Below are 18,018 nucleotides of genomic sequence, written 5' to 3' on the forward strand. Positions count from 1 at the left end.
ATTTCCAGGGGGGGGGGCTGCAAGCAATCGTTAAAAAATATATTTTCTATAAAAATTACATATTTTTTACTTTGGACGAACTGTAAACGATAAACATATTTTCGGGTCTTGAGTTGGGGGTGGGTGTGGGGGGTGGGGGTGGAGTGGGTCGGTCTCCCCTACCGAATATATGGTATAGCCTCTAGAAAGCACCCCCCCTCCCCCTGACCATGAATAATTTGGTGTAAAAAAGGGTGTGGTTGTAAATATATTATGAGATACACATAATTTTAGAGAACATCCCTGAAATACCTTGATTAACACGGCTGTGGCTCTGGAGAATAAGAGAGCCAGGTTTGTTGACTTATTCATCTGAATAGCACACCTTTTGTGTTCTATACCATGCTCTGGCATATATACCACAATACAATAAAATAATTAACCCCGTTCTGACCCATATAATACAATACAAAAATGATTTATTCCATTCTTACCCATATAACACAATAGGAGAATATTATTAACCACCATCTATATTCTTAGTGCACTATTGCTGGGATGTCGCCCTTTTATTCAATCCTGCAGTCTCATGTTATTTAATTTCCTAAGAATTGGCTACCACGAGAAAAGCTAAAATTAGACTCGGAAATTAAAAAACTGTAGATGGTGACGTCAGCCGTGAAATTATTCGCCGGAATCGCGTGCGAGCTACATACAAAATCCACACAATCGCTCATTTGCAGATTACCGCATTTAGACGTAAAATTCTTATCGTATCTCGACTATTATTGGTATTAACTGATCCAGTTCAATAATACATTTTACAGTTTTTTTAAGATGGAATTTAAAGATACGAATTTGGCCATCCAATTGGATAATTAGTTGACGGGTAAAGGGATTTTTACTGGAATCATTCACATCGATGAATCAAAATACAATCCTATAAAATCAAACATTATAATAACTTTATGAATATATGAGAGCCGAACTGATCAAATACTGTAAAGATGTGTTTTTACAAGCTTTTATTTAACTCACTTCCTCTCGAAACAGCCAAGCGAAATTAATGGCACTTCTAACTGTCAGATACGGTTCGCAGTTGGTACGTGGGTCAAGACATGAAGACAATGCAACATGACATTAAATTTGACTTAATTAGTTGCCTGATTAAGTTTTTCTGAATTAATTAATATTTTGTCCAAATTAGTAGGCTGTCTCATCGAACTATTCCGTGCTATTAGATACGCGTCATCACGTTCAATAGGGCGTAATCACGTTCAATAGGTGCGCAATGGTTTTTAGTCACGTACTTTATTGTACATAAAACATGTAAAGTACTAAAAAATGTTCCATAAAAAACGTTTTAATAACCATCTTTTATGTAATAATGCGCTAAAAGTAGAAAAATAAATTATACTCTACTATTTAAATAACTATAAAGAAAAGCGTCGATATCTTCCTAAATATTAGTAAAGGTATTCAATTTATACTAAAGTGAACCCCGCTTTTCTTTATAGTTATTTAAATAGTAGTGTATAATTTATTTTCTCCTTTTTAGTGCATTATTACATACAAGCTTGTTATTAAAACGTTTTTTTATGAAAAAATTTTACAAGTTTTTATTTAACTCACTTCCTCGTCAGTCTGTCGTCAGTCGTCAGTCTGTCGTCAGTCGGTCTAGATCAAAGCGCCCGAGCAAAATTATGGACACTTTTCTGACAGATGCGGTTCGCTTTTGGTACGTGGGTCAAGACATGAAGACAATGCAACATGACATTAAATTTGACTTAATTGGTTGCCTTATTAATTTTTAATGATTTAATTAAAATTTTAACCAAATTAGTAGGCAGTCTTACCCAACTAATCCTCAATAATATACTTGCGTCATCTCGCTCATTAGGTGCGCAATGATTTTTAGTCATGCAACTCTATTGTAAGTTTTAAAAATTTAAAGTACTGAAAAAATAATTCATAAAAAACGTTTTAATATCAAGCTTTTGTGAAATAATGCACTAAAAAGTAGAAAATAAAAAAAAAATACACTACTAATTAAATCACGCGACAGAAGGGCCCTAATTAAAAAACTTGTAAGACTTTCCAAAATAATCTGCTTGTCCTTTTTGATCTTCTTTCTTGTATATTTCATTTTGTCTAAACTCACATTAGAAGAGAGATACCGAGTATATATATATATATATATATATATATATATATATATATATATATATATATATATATATATATATATATATATATATATATATATATATATATATATATATATACACATATACATATATATAGCCAATCTATGGATGCCCACCTGATTGTCCAGAACCCCTAATCACATAACGACCCCTTATATTGAAACTTTTAAGCCATGTATTTCTTATTCTGCAACTTGATTTTATTTCAAAATTCATCCATATAATTTTGTTATTGCTTTAAATTGAAACGAATTTGTTTTTCCCCCAATGTCTTTACTCTGTCACAGATATTAACTTGCATTGAAAAAAAAATCTTCTAATTTTTTAAAAGGATTGTTTCGTTCCTTTTTCCAAATTGTTGTTTACTTTGAGCTGTTGTGTATTTTGATGATCCATGTTTCGTAATTAATATCCTTTATCGCGTGATTTTCATTGCTATTGTGGTTTTCTTTTGATTTTTTAGAAGATAATAAAGCTTTGAAACAGTTCTTTATTTTAGAACTTCAACGAAAACTAATGTGGCTCACATAAAGGCACTACTAGCACAGGACAGAGACGCCTAGATAGTGGCCTAAGTTCTAGGGGGGAGCGACAGGCTTACCAAGCCTAAAGACAATTTTTATTCAGGTTTTCTCAAGCATTTATGTTAATCATAGTGATTACAGAATAGAAAACTAGTTTTCAAATATTTTTTTTCTGTGAAAAAAATACTTCCAGACCAGTCGATTTTTTATCTCGATGTTTTTAAAGGCAGTATTGAAGAACAGTCAGCATTAAATAACAACAGTTGCGTCACTAGGTCGGGATTACCAGCAACGCAAGGGGTCACATGTGAATCAGGGGGGGGGGGGTCACCAAGCCTCAAGTAAATCAGGGCGTTACAAGTACCAACAAAAACAACAGAACAGTTGCGTTGTGTTGTTGAGCTTCTTGTTGTACATACCTTTTAATTTAAATTAAAAAGAATTAATGGATATTTAAGGTCTTCAGTTTAGAGCGTTTGTGTTTTTAAAGTACTGTCCAATATGTAACAATGACCGTCTGCACTTCACCCCCTGTCCGCAACCGAGTTGACATAAAATAAAAGCTTATGTTCTTTTGCTGAAAATTTATTTTATCAGAATTAGATATTAGTCGCACATCGAGTTAAAATGAAATCCTTCACTGTGCTGTTATGTGTTTTGATATGAAGTCATTTGAGTAAAACCTAGCTACATGTTCAGTAGATAATAATATGAGCAAATAGCCTACAGCTTATATAGAAAATATGAACAAAAACTTGATCTGTCCGAGAAAAACGCTAATCGTGTTATTTTTATTCAAAACTTAAATTTTTTTTTAAAGCTGTTGGAATTGGTGCATTTAAATTCCTTTTCAATCTAAAAGGAAATCGATCTTATCACGAATCAATTTCTGTCTAAATCGAACATCAACTTCACCAAATTTTGAGTTTAGGACACAATTTTGGTCTTTAGAAAACAAAAGACTTGTAGAATTAAAAAAAATTATATTTCACCCTCTCTTGTTTCCAATTATCCACCGTTGCGGTTTCTTGTGACGTCACCGGGGTGGACGGGACCACCAAAAGTCAAATCACTCCACCGCCATCACGTGACTGCTCGTGACGGCCGCACGAGACATAAGCGTCCATTAACCCGCTTCCGGCCTAATCCTCAGAGAAAACAAGCGGCAATAACTCGTGGTATTCAAGGGGAAGAACATTTAAATCTTGCTGTGTTCAATGGCCTTCGTCGACATTCGATCTAAAAATAAAACTTTTAAAAATGTTTCCGATCCTGAAGTTGAGAGATGGGGTTGTGTTATTTCAATTATAGCAATCCAGCTCAACGCATTTATCTGTACTTTGCATAAAACAAAATGTATTTAGAAATAAAACACGTTGAAGCAGTGACGGATTAGGGGGTGGGACGATGGGGCAGCAGCTCAGGGCCCCTAAAATGTATGGACTATCACAATTTTATCTAGCATTTTATAACGAATTCTACTTTCCTAATGTGGGATTTGCGTCTAAATGATCGTGCAAATATTATAAAATTCATACACGCTATTTTACCGAGCCATACAGTAAAAAAAAACTACATATTAATGTGGTTATCATCCATGGTGTGTCATTTATTAAATTTTTGTGTCGATGTCATAATAATAGTAATGGAAATTAATGAAACATAAGACGATTAAAAATATCCCATTAACTAATACCTTCCTAAATATTGCAGGTCCCATTGGGGCAAGTGTCCATTGCGGCATTTGTCCAATTTGGGCATTTGTCCCATTCGCCAAATGTCTTTCGTGAAAACGTCATGCTCCCTTCAAATAGATAATATGTTGCTTCCGTGTTTTAACCGGCAAAGAAAACCCAAAGAAAATAGTCCCTAATACACGACAATTACCCAATAAAACAGGACAAGATATCGTTTTAGTTAGGACGACGTAATTTTATATACACGTATAAGACCCATTACGTAGTTTTCAATCAATGTTTGAGCGATTTCCAGATAACGGAAGTGGTGCTTTAATCTATTTCCGTTTGATGAAAAATTGATAACTTCAGTACTTTTTTTCATTTAGATGGACGTATTTTATAAATAAATATGAGATCCTATAGGTAGGTTTCTTTCTATTTTAAAGCGATTTCTAAAAAAAAAAAGCGAAGAAGTGCGTTTCTCTATTTTCAGTTTCTCAAAAGCCTATGACTTGAGTATCCTTTCCATATGTGGAAGAAATCTCATATTCGATTTTATATAGAGTTTGATAATTTTATCTTATACTCTCATATAGCATGTTATAAGAACATTTCGACGCTGCGTTCTCAAAAAAAAAAAAAAAAAAAAAAAAAAAAAAAAAACCGAGCAGTTTTGCAACAAACTTACCTATCCTTTCTATAGCCCGATTTCATCAAAGCATTACTGTTATATAAGTAAAAAGTTTAGGGTAACTCATTACCGTTTTATTTTAAGTAAGTTTTAGGCTGCTATATAAAAGAAAATTTAAAGTTAAATTTGTATTACGCCCACATGATGCAAGGGTTATGAAATTCAGCAAGAAACTGAAACCTGTAACCTGTTGTAGAAACACTTTGTATGTATTTATTTATTCAGAAGAACAGGTGTTGATTTTTGTACAGAGAGAATGTGGTAATTGAGTGACTTCGGCTGCCACACGGTGCATATCTACATAAGACAGGATAAAAATTACGTCGAGCGAGCATGTCTTGAAAAGTAGGTGGTAACATTTCACAGGTCAAGAATGCTGAACAAGGTGTGTGCTCTAAAATTCTGTCCGGTGGATGTTGTTTTCTTGTTGTATAAAAGTGGTGAAGCCATGCTGGACAGCGCTATCCGTCCTTTTGTCATCACAGCTGTCTGTCAGGATATGTCACGTGATGTGGTCAATGACAGCTGGACACGTGGGCAGCAGATGTTCATGAACGGCTCGCTTGACCCCTGTGATTACCTGGAGGAGCTGCCACTTCTGGAGTCACCTGTACAGGCCAGGTGAGATCTACCTACATATTAGGTGTACATTTGATCATATTTGATTATTTATATTTTCGCAAAGTTATGTTAAAAGTTAATAATACACTCACGGTGGAGTTGGACGCGTGCGTGCCTAATATAGAAATCCCGAGTTCAAAACCCGTAAATAAGAGGCTCGTTATTTGGTGACAACAGCCCATCTAGGAGAGAAAACTCCATAATCAAACAACTGCTGCCTTTTAGTTTGTTCTTTGATAGACAAAAGCTATCGAAGATATAAAAAGAAAAGAAAAGCAGCTGAATTCCTAGTCAACAGTCCATATGGCGCATAACATATTGATATATAATTTTAATTATGTTGGATGAAGCGTTGTCCAACACAGAAGCGTAGCGAGTGGGGGGGGTATATATGTCCCCGGGCGTCGACCTTAGGGGGCGCCAAAATGGATTGGAAAAACAAATTAAAATGTTATTTTAGCTGCATTTTTGCATTGTAAATAGTGTGGGGGGGGGGGGGTGCAAGCCGAAAATTGGGGGTGGGGGGTGCAAATTAAAAATTTGCTCCCGAGGGGGGGGGGGGGGCGCCAAATTGAAAGTTTGTCCCCGGGCGCCGGAAAGGGTCGCTACGCCTCAGGTCCAACATTACAATTTAGAAAGCAGTAAATGAAGATTAATAAATGGTTTCACATGTTTTGCTCACCGACCCCCATCTATCGTCACGCATCGTCACAAAACGTCGGACGACACTCATAAAAATTACGCCACAGCCTACCCCTATCCCATATAAATTACACAATTTTCAAACAGGAATTTTGGTCATCAAGATTAGTTAACTACATTAATCTGAATTATAATTTTCAAAAAAAATTACTTAGTAGAGGTGGAATAACTGCTATAACGCAGATTAACGAATACCTTTTTAAACGAGAAATTGTGACCTAACACTTTATTAACGCCCTTCCCACCTCCTCTGTCCTCCTAGATTACGATAAGAATTACCTGTAGGATCAGTCTTAGGGATGTACATGGATATATTTTATTTTATGCTAACTTTTCAATCTTTTCAGATCTGCAACATTTTTAATGATTTACCGTATACTAGTAAGTGTACCCGCAGTATTTCTCGGGCTGTTCTGTGGAGCGTGGAGTGACCGCACAGGCAGAAAGCTGCCTATGATGATCCCAAGTTTAGGTAGCATTCTGGCCGTGCTGTTGTATATTTTGGGTGTGTTTTTGGTGAAGCATACCTTAATGATCATTATGATCGGAGGATTCGTACAGGTAAGTAAATTTCAATATCATCATGTGATCTCGTATGATGTGTTTATAAAATTGAATCATCCAAACATCATTTTGTCTTACTTTACACATACAGGGTGCTCTGGGTAAAAGTTCAGTGATAACAATGGCGGTCAACAGCTACATCAGCGACACAACGACCAATGAAGACAGGTCTAGAAAGCTTGGACAACTGTTGGCCATGAATTTCTTTGGTCTTATTATAGGTTTGAACATTGATAAGCTTTAATAAATAATTGAAGTAATTAGAAATTATTCTTTCTGAATAACCAAATTAAATATGGTTTCCTAACTTATTTAAACTAACTATTGTTTACTTTCTCGGATAGAGGAAGTATTGTTATCATACTTAATCTTTAATAGATATTTGGACAGTTTTTAACGTTTTACACCTCTATACTTTATTGTATAACGAATACAAAGGCAACCAAATTGGGCGAAAATCTAAATCGAGATTTTGACAAATTTTACCATTTTATAACTTTCCGGAGTAAAAAAAATCATAGTTTTGCAATCCTATCGTGGGTTTTTATGTGTATGTAAACAGGATAACATGAGTACCGTTTAGGTTAGGTTGACAAAATTGTATATATGATATGTAGAAGAGGTACTTTATTTGTGGTTTATAAAATAATCATATTTTGAGTACCGATTGCACTGACAGTGCCTTCCCTTCTTACTGTTATAAAAGAACATACGAGAAAGTTTAGGGGATATCACTCCCGGTTTATTATTAGTTATCTTTCAGTTTGAATCAATAGCCTATAGAATACGTAACAGGTGGAATGGAAAAGGTTTACCTAATATAAGCTTTTTTTAAGGTTTCCTTTTGGAACCTGACAGTCCATGGAGCAAGTGAAGTAGAGTTCACCAGTTTCTTTGACCACGGCATATGAAGGGAAAGTGGTTAGCACTATGCCCAGCCAATATAAGCTTTAACTTTGTCTATTTTTTAAAAAAATATTTAGGTTACGCTTTAGCGGGAGCCCTCCAAGACTTGATCAACCTGCAGACGACTTTAGTTGCGGTCATTGTTTTTCATCTTGCGTCTGTGTTGACCGTTTTCGTGTTTGTCAAAGAGGTTCCACACAAAAGCTCATTGTGTGAGAAGGGAACTGAGAGTGCCACTGGAGAAAAGCAGTCATTTTTCAGGTCCATTAGTCATACATTTAATTTTTATACTATTAAAACATGTTTTTAAGGTGAGCAAACACACATTATCTTAACACAGTGTCACTCTGTTTATGTTCTATTTTAATGGCTTATTAAAAAAGCCTAGCTATAAGTTCCAATAATCATATTATTACAAACTATTTTCATTTCGTATACAAATGTAGAATTTTGTTTAATTATTGACAGTCTACAGAGCGTGAAGGACTCAGTGAGGGCCCTCGTCAAACCACGAGAAGAAGGGAAGAGAGCTCTTGTCATAGTCGCCTTCATGGCCATGTTTCTCAACCAGACGTGTAAAGTTGCCGAGCAGGACGTCACGGTGCTGTTTGTGCAGGTAATGTGACGTTACGGTGTTTATTGAGTCAACGATAGACACAAAATTTAAATATCTACACAATTCCTAAGAAAGTACTAGGAATATTTCAGATTATTCATCAGAAACAACGTTGATACCTCTATATAGACGCTTTCTGTTGACTATACCATTTTTTTTGTATCTGCCCAGAAAGCCCCGTTGTCATGGCAGCCGTCTGGCTACGGGTACCTGCTGTCTGTGGAGTGTGCCGGGATGGGACTCTGCCTTCTGCTGCTGCTGCCCGTCTTGTCCACGTTCCTCAAACTTAGTGACTTCACCATTGTCCTTCAGGGGCTGGGCTTTAGACTGGCCAGGAATGTGATGGCGGGGTTTTGTACACGGACTTGGATGGTCTACGTTTTAGTTATAGTTTGTTCCCCATTAGGAGTCATAGCTTCTGGGTTAAGGTCAGTCTATTTGCATTCTCAAAAACTATGATAAAGAGCAATATATATATATATATATATATATATATATATATATATATATATATATATATATATATATATATATATATATATATATATATATATATATATATATATATATATATATATATGTTGGCTGGTACCAAATTGTTGATTCTTAAGAAGCATGTTGGCTGGTATTATATTGTTTATTTTTAAGTAAAATGGTAACTTGGGTGCTTATTATAAGGGTTTAGGTGACTAGGACTAGTTACAGAAACCCAAGGGGTTAATCTAAGATATTGGGGATGAACAGGCCAGGGAAATCTAAAATCTAATTAAAATGTTATCGGCTCACTCTGGTCGTTAAGGGCTGCGAGCTCTATGCAGGTGCATGAGTGACACGTAATGCTGGGAAGACACCCGCGGTGATTTATGTCTAAAGTTGAGTTCGGGCATGCCGCTGGACGTCTCGGTAGAATCATTACTCATGATCTCTGTTGTGGTCAGTTGTCAGGTGTGAAATGCTGCGGGAGTACCGCGTGGCCGTACGTTAGCTCGAGCGGTGTATGACACGATCGTTAGCCCTGAGACAACGGGAAGATCTATAGCGGTCAGTTATCGGGTGTGCAACGCATGGGTGCATAGTGACCGGTGTTATCTCGAACGTCGAGAGATGGTACGGAGCCCAACTCGGGTTCTATAGCTCTGGGGAGATGATAAGGGGGGCAAGACTAGCCTATAAATGAGGAAGGGCGACTATGTTGAGGTCTCTCTCTCCTACACACGTATCGGAGGCTAGACACCATGGTCTAGGCCTCGGATGGTGGCAGCCTTGAAGGCTGGCCACTAAGGCTGGATTATTGTCCCAGCCGATGTTTTGTCGCTGTACATATGTGCGTCGTTCCAGATATTTATGTATGTGACCTGATGTTTATACGTGTGGCCAATGTTGTACCAGTGGCCAAACGTCTGCCGTGTAGATATGTTCTTCGTTCCAGTGGCCATTATCTTTGTGGCCCGATGTTTGTACAAGTGGCCCAATGTTTTCTTCTAGTGGCTGGAAACTGCCTGTCGCTTGATTGTCGAGCTAGATTGTTGTGAGTACTGATGAGTATTCATAGATGAACTTTAACCGTGTTTGATTAGTGGAATCAGAATTAGTGATGATAACATTTACCCGTGTGATTCTGGGATTACATAACAGTGCAAGTAGTAAAGTTAGAACTAGAGACGATGTCTTTTACGTTTTTGATTTTGAGATTACATAGCAGTACAAGTGAAATTAGGACTAGAAAGAATAACTTTGACAAGTGTGATTCTGAGATTACATAAGCAGTGCAAGTATTTAAGTTAGGACTAGAGGATATGACATGTGTGAATTCTGAGTTGTGTAAATGTAGATTTGCTATTCACACTTATATATGTGTTTTCTATGAATTAATGTCAGTTACCACGGTGACTAATTCTGCATTGAAATGTAAGTTTGATTATTATATTTGTCTTTTTGACTTGTATTAGAAATTCAAGTGATGTTTTCTTGAATATGAAAGACTGGCCAGGTCTTATTTGTATTGTGTCTTTGCTTTTAACATATAAACCTTTGTGACGTCAAACAAAGATAAATAAATGCATATTATGTGTGTTTACTATGTCTTATTTTTAGTTTAATATTGGTGTTGAATAGATTTTAATTAGTTTTGCTCAGGTCTTATTAGACCCCTTTGTCACCACGCAAAGGTGCACGGATAAGTGAATAAGATCACCTCATCGGTTTAAACCCCCCTAACATTTGGTGTCAGAAGTGGGGTATAAGATATCTATTTCTCGACGAACCCCTAACATTTATATCCCACTTCTGACACCTTAGCCCCTTGGGTTTCTGTAACTAGTCCTAGTCACCTAAACCCTTATAATAAGCACCCAAGTTACCATTTTACTTAGAAATAAACAATATAATACTAGCCAACATATATATATATATATATATATATATATATATATATATATATATATATATATATATATTTAAAAGCAATTGTGCGTACTTCTCTCTGTCCGCAATATTTTTGGCAACGTCGTCATCATGTTCAGCGATATATGGAGAACTTAGATACGGACTTCTGTTGAAAATAATATTGTGGTCTGTATAAACTAAATTTTATTTAAAAAAGGAAAATAAAAATAAAGGCATATTCGAATGTAGAAGCAGATTTCTAACTATAGTGTTTATTGTCGTGACAAGAACGGAAGAAACAATGACGTCACATGCCATATGTTTAAACTAAGGGAAGAACACAAAACTAATAGCGTCATCTTCCAATTTTAGAATATAAAGAAATGAACTATTTCATCCAATTTTAATTTAGATCTACGTACGCTATGAAATGTATACAATACAATTTTCTCGGCCTAAACTTATAAAATTTACTTTATCTGTTTGGTTTCAGATCTAGAGATTCTAGATCTTGATCTACGGAAAAACTAGACTTAGATTCTAGATCTAGAACTAGATCTAGACTCTATCTAGATTAGAATCTATTCCTATAATAAATTTCCATACTAAGCTATTTCAGGACTTAATTATTTTATAGAAATCTTTGTTTGTTTGGCTATGGAATTAGCTAATTTGGGATACAATTTACTTTAAAATAATAGGGCCTATTTGCGTAAGTTAAGTTTCTTAACTACCTCTTTTATTCGGTATAGAAACACAAGACAACACAAAACAACACAAAACAACACAAACACAACACAACACAATACAAAACAAACACAACACAAACACAAAAGAAAATACAAACCCAGAAGAAAACACAAACACAAGGAAAGCACAAGCACACTGTAAACAAACACAGTGCAAATACGAAAACACAAACGAAAACACAAACGCAACACATAAAATCAAAAGAAAAAAAACAAACGCAATTAAAATTCCTAACGAAAACATAAACACAACTTAAATCCAAAAATAAACGCATAGTGCTCACAGTCGAGCCCGTGACACCAAATCGCACCTTGCCCGAGCACAGGCAGACTCGCCTGATTCAGTGAACGACTATAAAAACCCCAGCTTGTCCGCATACCGAAAGATAAAATAATACTTAGTAAACAGTACGTTCAGTGTATAAAATTTAAAAAAGGCAGTATTTAAAATATCTGTTTTACCTTCCATATTGCACTTTATCATTTCATGCATTTTTTTTCAGTGCTTTAAATTAAAATAAATTACAATAGAGTTTCATGACTAAAACCATTGAGCACCTAATGAACGTGATGACGCGTCTATAATAGTGCGGGATAGTTGATTAAAAACTATAATTAGTAAACAGTACGTTCAGTGAATAAAATAAATAAAAGATAGCCTTTTATCAATCCATGCTAATATTATAATATTCTAACAATAATGTCCTCTTAATCTCCCCAGGTCTATACTTAGCAAGGCCGTGTGTGATGACGAGTTGGGCAAAATATTCGCCCTCGCCTCCAGTGCTGAGACCCTGGCTAAGCTGCTGGGCTCTGTGGTGTTTGTCAACATCTACACCGCTACGCTGGACATCTGGCCGGGGCCGGCCTACATCTCAGCTGCACTGGTCACTCTAGGGCTCATTATTGTAATGGTCAGTTGTTTTACACTCAATAATAGCAGTTTACAATTTTCATCATCGGCTTGTGAGAACTGACACAGATTTACGATAGTAATACTACTTTCTGACACTTTTCATTAATTGAAGATTGTTTACTTATACATAATACAAAACGTTTATTTTCAATTTTATTTTTAAACGTGAAAATTAAACTGTGTATTTTAATGGGGATTCAATGTTCTCTGAAGAGACGAAAAAATATAAACAAATATTTAGTAAAAGGGCAATTTTCTATTTTGGTGGAGAATAATATTATTTATAACGAGCCGACCCGCGGTGTATCATACGCAGCTATTTAGTTGTTTTATTTTCTACTTTTCAATAATTCATAATTTGTGAATTCGACAGTACCAACGCTGCCACTGAAAATAACCATGATAACCCCCCCCCCCCCTCCTTTTTCCCAACCCCCCCCCCCCCCCCGTTTAGGAAAATTCCTCTTAGTTACCTCCCCTAAGTTTAAAATAGTTTCAAACTATTTTAAACGATTGTAAACATTTAGCGTGAACCACAGCTCACCAGACCATGTTGGGGTGGGGTTGGTAGGGAGCGCGCTTACAGCTTGGTGTTTTCTATCGTCTCCAAGAAGAGAATTATATAAGCGGACTGTACGTCCGTCATCGCTATAGATTTTGGATCAATAAAAGTAAACACCGCACCATGCAGTGCTTTTACAGTGCATTGCAATGCCTTATTATAAGTAATGGAGTAGGGTTTGTTTATATAACGACGTAAATTTATTTTATAGTTGCCACAGTTTTTACACTTTCGAATAACTGGAAGAAAATATTAAATACACGCACATTGCTAAAACATATTAAAAGGAAGAATGTCAAATATTATTTTCGTTTAGGTTCCAAGAAAAAGTGGATACATTTTAATAATAATAGGGTAAAAAAAAACAATTAATTAAACTGTTTTGTAATTTCCCAAGGGAAGTAATTTAAAAATAAATTCAAATCACGCTTTGTAAAAAAAAGTAATGCAAAATCTACAAGAATGAATTATTGTTGCAATAATATAATTAGCAAAATGTGAATGCAAATTTTTGAGTGTTGTCTTTTGTGTTTGTGTGTTGCGTTTGGGTTTGCATTGTGTTTGTGTTTTCTTTTGAATTTGTGTTGGGTTTGTGTTTTCTTTTGTGTTGTGTTGTGTTAGTGTTGTGTTGTGTTTGTGTTGTGTTTTGTTTTGTTCTGTTCCCAAGTTGGTACATTTAAAAAAGATTTACCGTGGCTGAGCACGGGTATGCAGCTTGTATATTTTATAAGCAGCATGGATGATATGTTGAGTAAAATGAGACACAACAAATCATGCATTCTTCCCTTTCAAACAGCTATATTTTCTTTTCCTAAAAAAATCTAGGTTTGTGTGTACCAACTACATCATCCCGTAGCAACAGTTGAACCATTGACCAAGAACTACCAGAGTACATGTAGTCGTGTAGCAGACGCCACTCCTGATGTATCCAGTGAATCGGAGAAGAAAGATCTAGAGACAACTTCCGCCATTTCTCTGCAGTAATGGTCTCCTATAATCCACGCTTCCCTCCCCCTAACTGTTAAAATCTAATTTTCCATCTCGTATGTTGTACTTTATTATTCACTCCTGTCTCTTATATTAAAATATTTGTATCAAAAGAAGATATCCAAATCGTTGTAAAGACCTCAACAAGGTCAAATAATTGAACTAACCTCGCAAGCCAATGTATTACTTACAGTGTTTCTTCCTGACTTTTTGACTTTTTTCTCCGAGGGGGGGGGGCATTTGAAAATTCCCGGGGGTGGGGGTGGAACTGGTAAAAGTATACATAATTTCTATATAAATTCCATTTCGTTCGGGGAGGGGGGGGGGGGTTGGCGGTAGACTTCTTTCAGCCCCCCTCAACCCCCCACCCCCCGAAGAGATGCCTGGAAGAAACTCTGATTACTTGTTGATCCTCTCCAAAAGCACCGCACAATAAACTCTTAGTCCTCTTGCTGATCTATGAGGTTCGTTATATCAGGACTCAATCTTGGCATAAAATTTAACTGAATTGCTTTATCATCGGCTCCCAACATGTGGGACGCGACCCCATTTTGGGTTGCAAAAGGTCGCCAACTTACACACAATTTTTTTTTAAATTATGTTTTGCTACGTTACCTAGAGATGGAATACTGAAGCCTAATCGTGTATCCTGCCAAGTTTTACTCCAGCACGAGTCACTTAGATTCCAAACATTCACTCCAGAACACACACAAAAAGCTTTTGGTGTTTTTTCATTGTTACTAAACTAGTTGCAAACGTCTGAGAATTGATCGAACAGGATGTTTCCAGCTAAATAAAGCTGAAAACGATGAAGATAGTAATATTGCTTCTCAATGTGCATTACAGCAAGAAATAAATAAAAATATATAAATACAGCAACTTCGCCTGTTTCATGCGCAAATTAAAGGCAATTTTATAAAAGGAGTTCTAACAGATGATAAAAGATTATATTTATTAGAAACTATCTCGCGTCCTGAGAAACTTTTTAGATTTCCACAAAGAAATTTAAAGTTTCCGTATTCATGTTTACATAGGTGGAACTGATTGGTTTACTCCAAATTGCTACATGTCGCATTTAGCAAATCTTGTGTTTTGTTTTGTTTGAATTATGGTCGTGTTTAAGTAAATAAAAAATAAGCTAAGTACGTTACGGTCCATAGGTGTAACAAAGAGACGGCATGTTTGATTGTGGATTTATTGTGACCGTGCTCGCTCATAAAGAGTACCCTGAGTGTCAGAGTGATTGAACAGGGAGGAAAGTGTCAGTAGAACGTGAGATACGGAGTAATGCAGTGTGTGGACCTAAGACATTGGAGGTCTGTTAATGTTATTTTTTAAACAGTGATTATTCACCAAGAAAAAAGGTGCTGTTATCTCGAACCTGCATTCGGAGTGTGATTCTTTAGATGAAGTGGATAATGACAGTGCCTAATGACGTGTCCTCGGCCTCCCCCCCCCCCCCCTCCCCCCCCCACCCCAATGAAACAATCCTGGCTACGCCACAGAATGTAACATATATGCTTGAGTTAAAAGTGGCTTGTCTAAAATGAATAAAATAAGTTCACAAGTACAGAGAAATCTACCACACGATTCACACGTATTATCTTTAAGAAGTACTTGATTCGTTGATAAACATTTTAAATGACAACAGATTCTGATCTGGAGCTCTTAACCCCTTTGCATTTTAAGAACTAAGCAAAGAACCCCTTTCTATTTAAAGAAGTACGCAAAGAACCCCTTTCTATTTAAAGAACTACGCAAAGAACCCCTTTCTATTTAAAGAACTACGCAAAGATATTTGTTCACGCGATGCTCTTATTGTCTACACTTGATTCAGCCAGCATTCCCAATGTAACAAAAGATTTCTCGAATGATTCCTCGCCACGTAACATTGAAATAAAACATTTCTCGTTTAATTATTGCGTTTTATGTATCATTTACGCCCGTATGTCAGCATGCTTGTCTTTTTAAATTTTTGCTCGAAGTCTGTCTACATATCTCCGCGAGCGTGGATTTTCAACCTTTTCCCGTACTCAAATAAAGTAATTTAATTCATTAAAAAATGATATGACTTTGTGTTAACAAAATCATTTTAGGGCTGGTTAATAACATGTAGTTTAAACCATCGCATTTAGTTAATTACTAGCCGTCCCGGCCAGGCCCTACACTGGCCTCTGTGAAAAACCTGTCTGTAAAGGATAATGACATGTGTATTTAGTAATCAGCATATACACGGCATTGCCCACCCTAACAACAACCAACCAAAACCAAAACACAAAAAACAACACCCCGCAAATAAAAACACAAACGCAAATACAAAACCAACCGCAAACGCAAACACGAACACAAAGTAAACACAAACACAAACGCAAACAAAAAAGCAAACGAAAACAAATCAAATCAAAACGCAAACACAAACCCAACCACAAACGCAAACCCAACCCAAACACAAAGAAAACACAAACGCAAACATAAACGCAGAATGCTCAAATTGTAGCCCGTCTACATGTCTGTCTTGTATGTGTGCTTGTCTATCGCATCCTGTATATTTTTTATGTTTCTAAATATAAATTTTCAGTCTTTGTCGTTTGTCTGTTTGTATGTCTGTCTCATCAGGTGTCCAGAGGCGTAGCTAGAGGAGGGGGGATGCGGACCTCACCGGGTGACACCATTTAGGAAAGTGACACCAAGGCAAATAAATAGCAAAATTTATACAGAAAAATGATAATTTCACTTAATTAAGAGATTAATATATATATATATATATATATATATATATATATATATATATATATATATATATATATAAGCCGGTAGTAAAATTGAATATATTTTCGTACAGTACTAGATTAAAGAAGAAAATGAAAAAAAAAATGTCGAGGCTGCAATCAAGTAAGACACGACCGTTTGTCGGCTTTCTGTTTAAAAATGGCAAAATCCAATAGCAAATGAATTTGATGAATTTGATACAATTAAATGAAAAGAGAGGCGCGCGTAGTATTTTAAAGGCATAGGGGGTTTGTTGTAAACAATGCTACTTGTTATCAAATAAAAAAAAACTAATACAGATTATAAAATTTTTAAGATTTAAAAACAAGTTTCAAGTTTCAAGTCACGTGTGCCAGCTGAACATCAATCTAATCTGCATTCCACAGATACATTTTAACGCTTGTGTGTTTACAATTTAACCAAAACTATTTTTTTTCTAATTTGTTCTAGGTCACAGCAGAGGCGTAGCGAGGGGGGGGGGGGCGGGGGGGGACATATGTCCCCGGGCGCCGACCTTAGGGGGGCGCCAAATTGAAAGTTTGAGGGGGGTGCAAATGAAAAGTTCTATGGGGGGTGCGAAGTTTGAGGTGGGGGGTGCAAATGAAAAGTTCGAGGGGGGGGGGGCGCAAATTGACAGTTTGTCCCCGGGCGCCGGGAGGGGTCGCTACGCCTCTGGGTCACAGTATTCCTTTAACATTTATGTAAATAACAAAAAATGTAGAATGTGCTTCAATTACAAGATAAAAAAGTATTCAGATGCAAGTTGTATACAGTAAAGTGATAAACATTCTATAGATATGCACCGATATTGTGTAGATAATTTTAAAATGTATATAAATCTACCTGTTAAAATAATATAACTTTTTACTAATATGTACCATTTAAAAATATACAATGCTGTTTGAATATTTATCTGGTCTAACTATCAGAGTGAGTCTTTAAAACATATGCAGAACTAAAGCAATAAAACAAGGCACTCTATATCCTCTGTTTATTTATTATATGCATGCTTGACGCTATCACATAAATACCTGTCTATTCACACATTTCAAACATTTTTTTCTAATTTGTAATTTATTTATTTTTGAGTGACAGCCATCTTTATATATTTACATCCTATGTAACACGAGCAAAACTATGATAAATGAACGGCAACATATT

General features: G+C 36.0%; 1 protein-coding gene across 1 annotated transcript; it reads left to right on the top strand.

Annotated features, from left to right (window-relative positions):
- Positions 1 to 5,453: 5,453 nt before the first annotated feature.
- LOC131927278 (proton-coupled folate transporter-like) lies at positions 5,454 to 14,085 on the top strand. The gene is made up of 8 exons (XM_059283042.1): positions 5,454 to 5,701; positions 6,751 to 6,964; positions 7,059 to 7,188; positions 7,951 to 8,134; positions 8,342 to 8,489; positions 8,661 to 8,917; positions 12,345 to 12,537; positions 13,927 to 14,085. Exons 1-8 carry the CDS (start codon positions 5,454 to 5,456, stop codon positions 14,083 to 14,085), a joined length of 1,533 nt encoding a protein of 510 aa, XP_059139025.1.
- The last annotated feature ends 3,933 nt before the right edge of the window (positions 14,086 to 18,018 follow it).

This window comes from Physella acuta, unplaced genomic scaffold, assembly GCF_028476545.2.
Source record: "Physella acuta isolate Inbredline_101_S28 unplaced genomic scaffold, ASM2847654v3 ptg001394l, whole genome shotgun sequence".
Classification (NCBI taxonomy): Eukaryota; Metazoa; Mollusca; class Gastropoda; family Physidae; genus Physella; species Physella acuta.

What these genes read in the sequence shown, in the direction of transcription:
- LOC131927278 (XM_059283042.1), top strand. Translation starts at nt 5,454, where the DNA reads ATGCTGAACAAGGTGTGTGCTCTAAAATTCTGTCCGGTGGATGTTGTT. An exon ending in GAGTCACCTGTACAGGCCAG is followed by an intron (nt 5,702 to 6,750) that starts GTGAGATCTACC and finishes CAATCTTTTCAG; the next exon opens with ATCTGCAACATTTTTAATGA. An exon ending in TAGGGCTCATTATTGTAATG is followed by an intron (nt 12,538 to 13,926) that starts GTCAGTTGTTTT and finishes AAAAAAATCTAG; the next exon opens with GTTTGTGTGTACCAACTACA.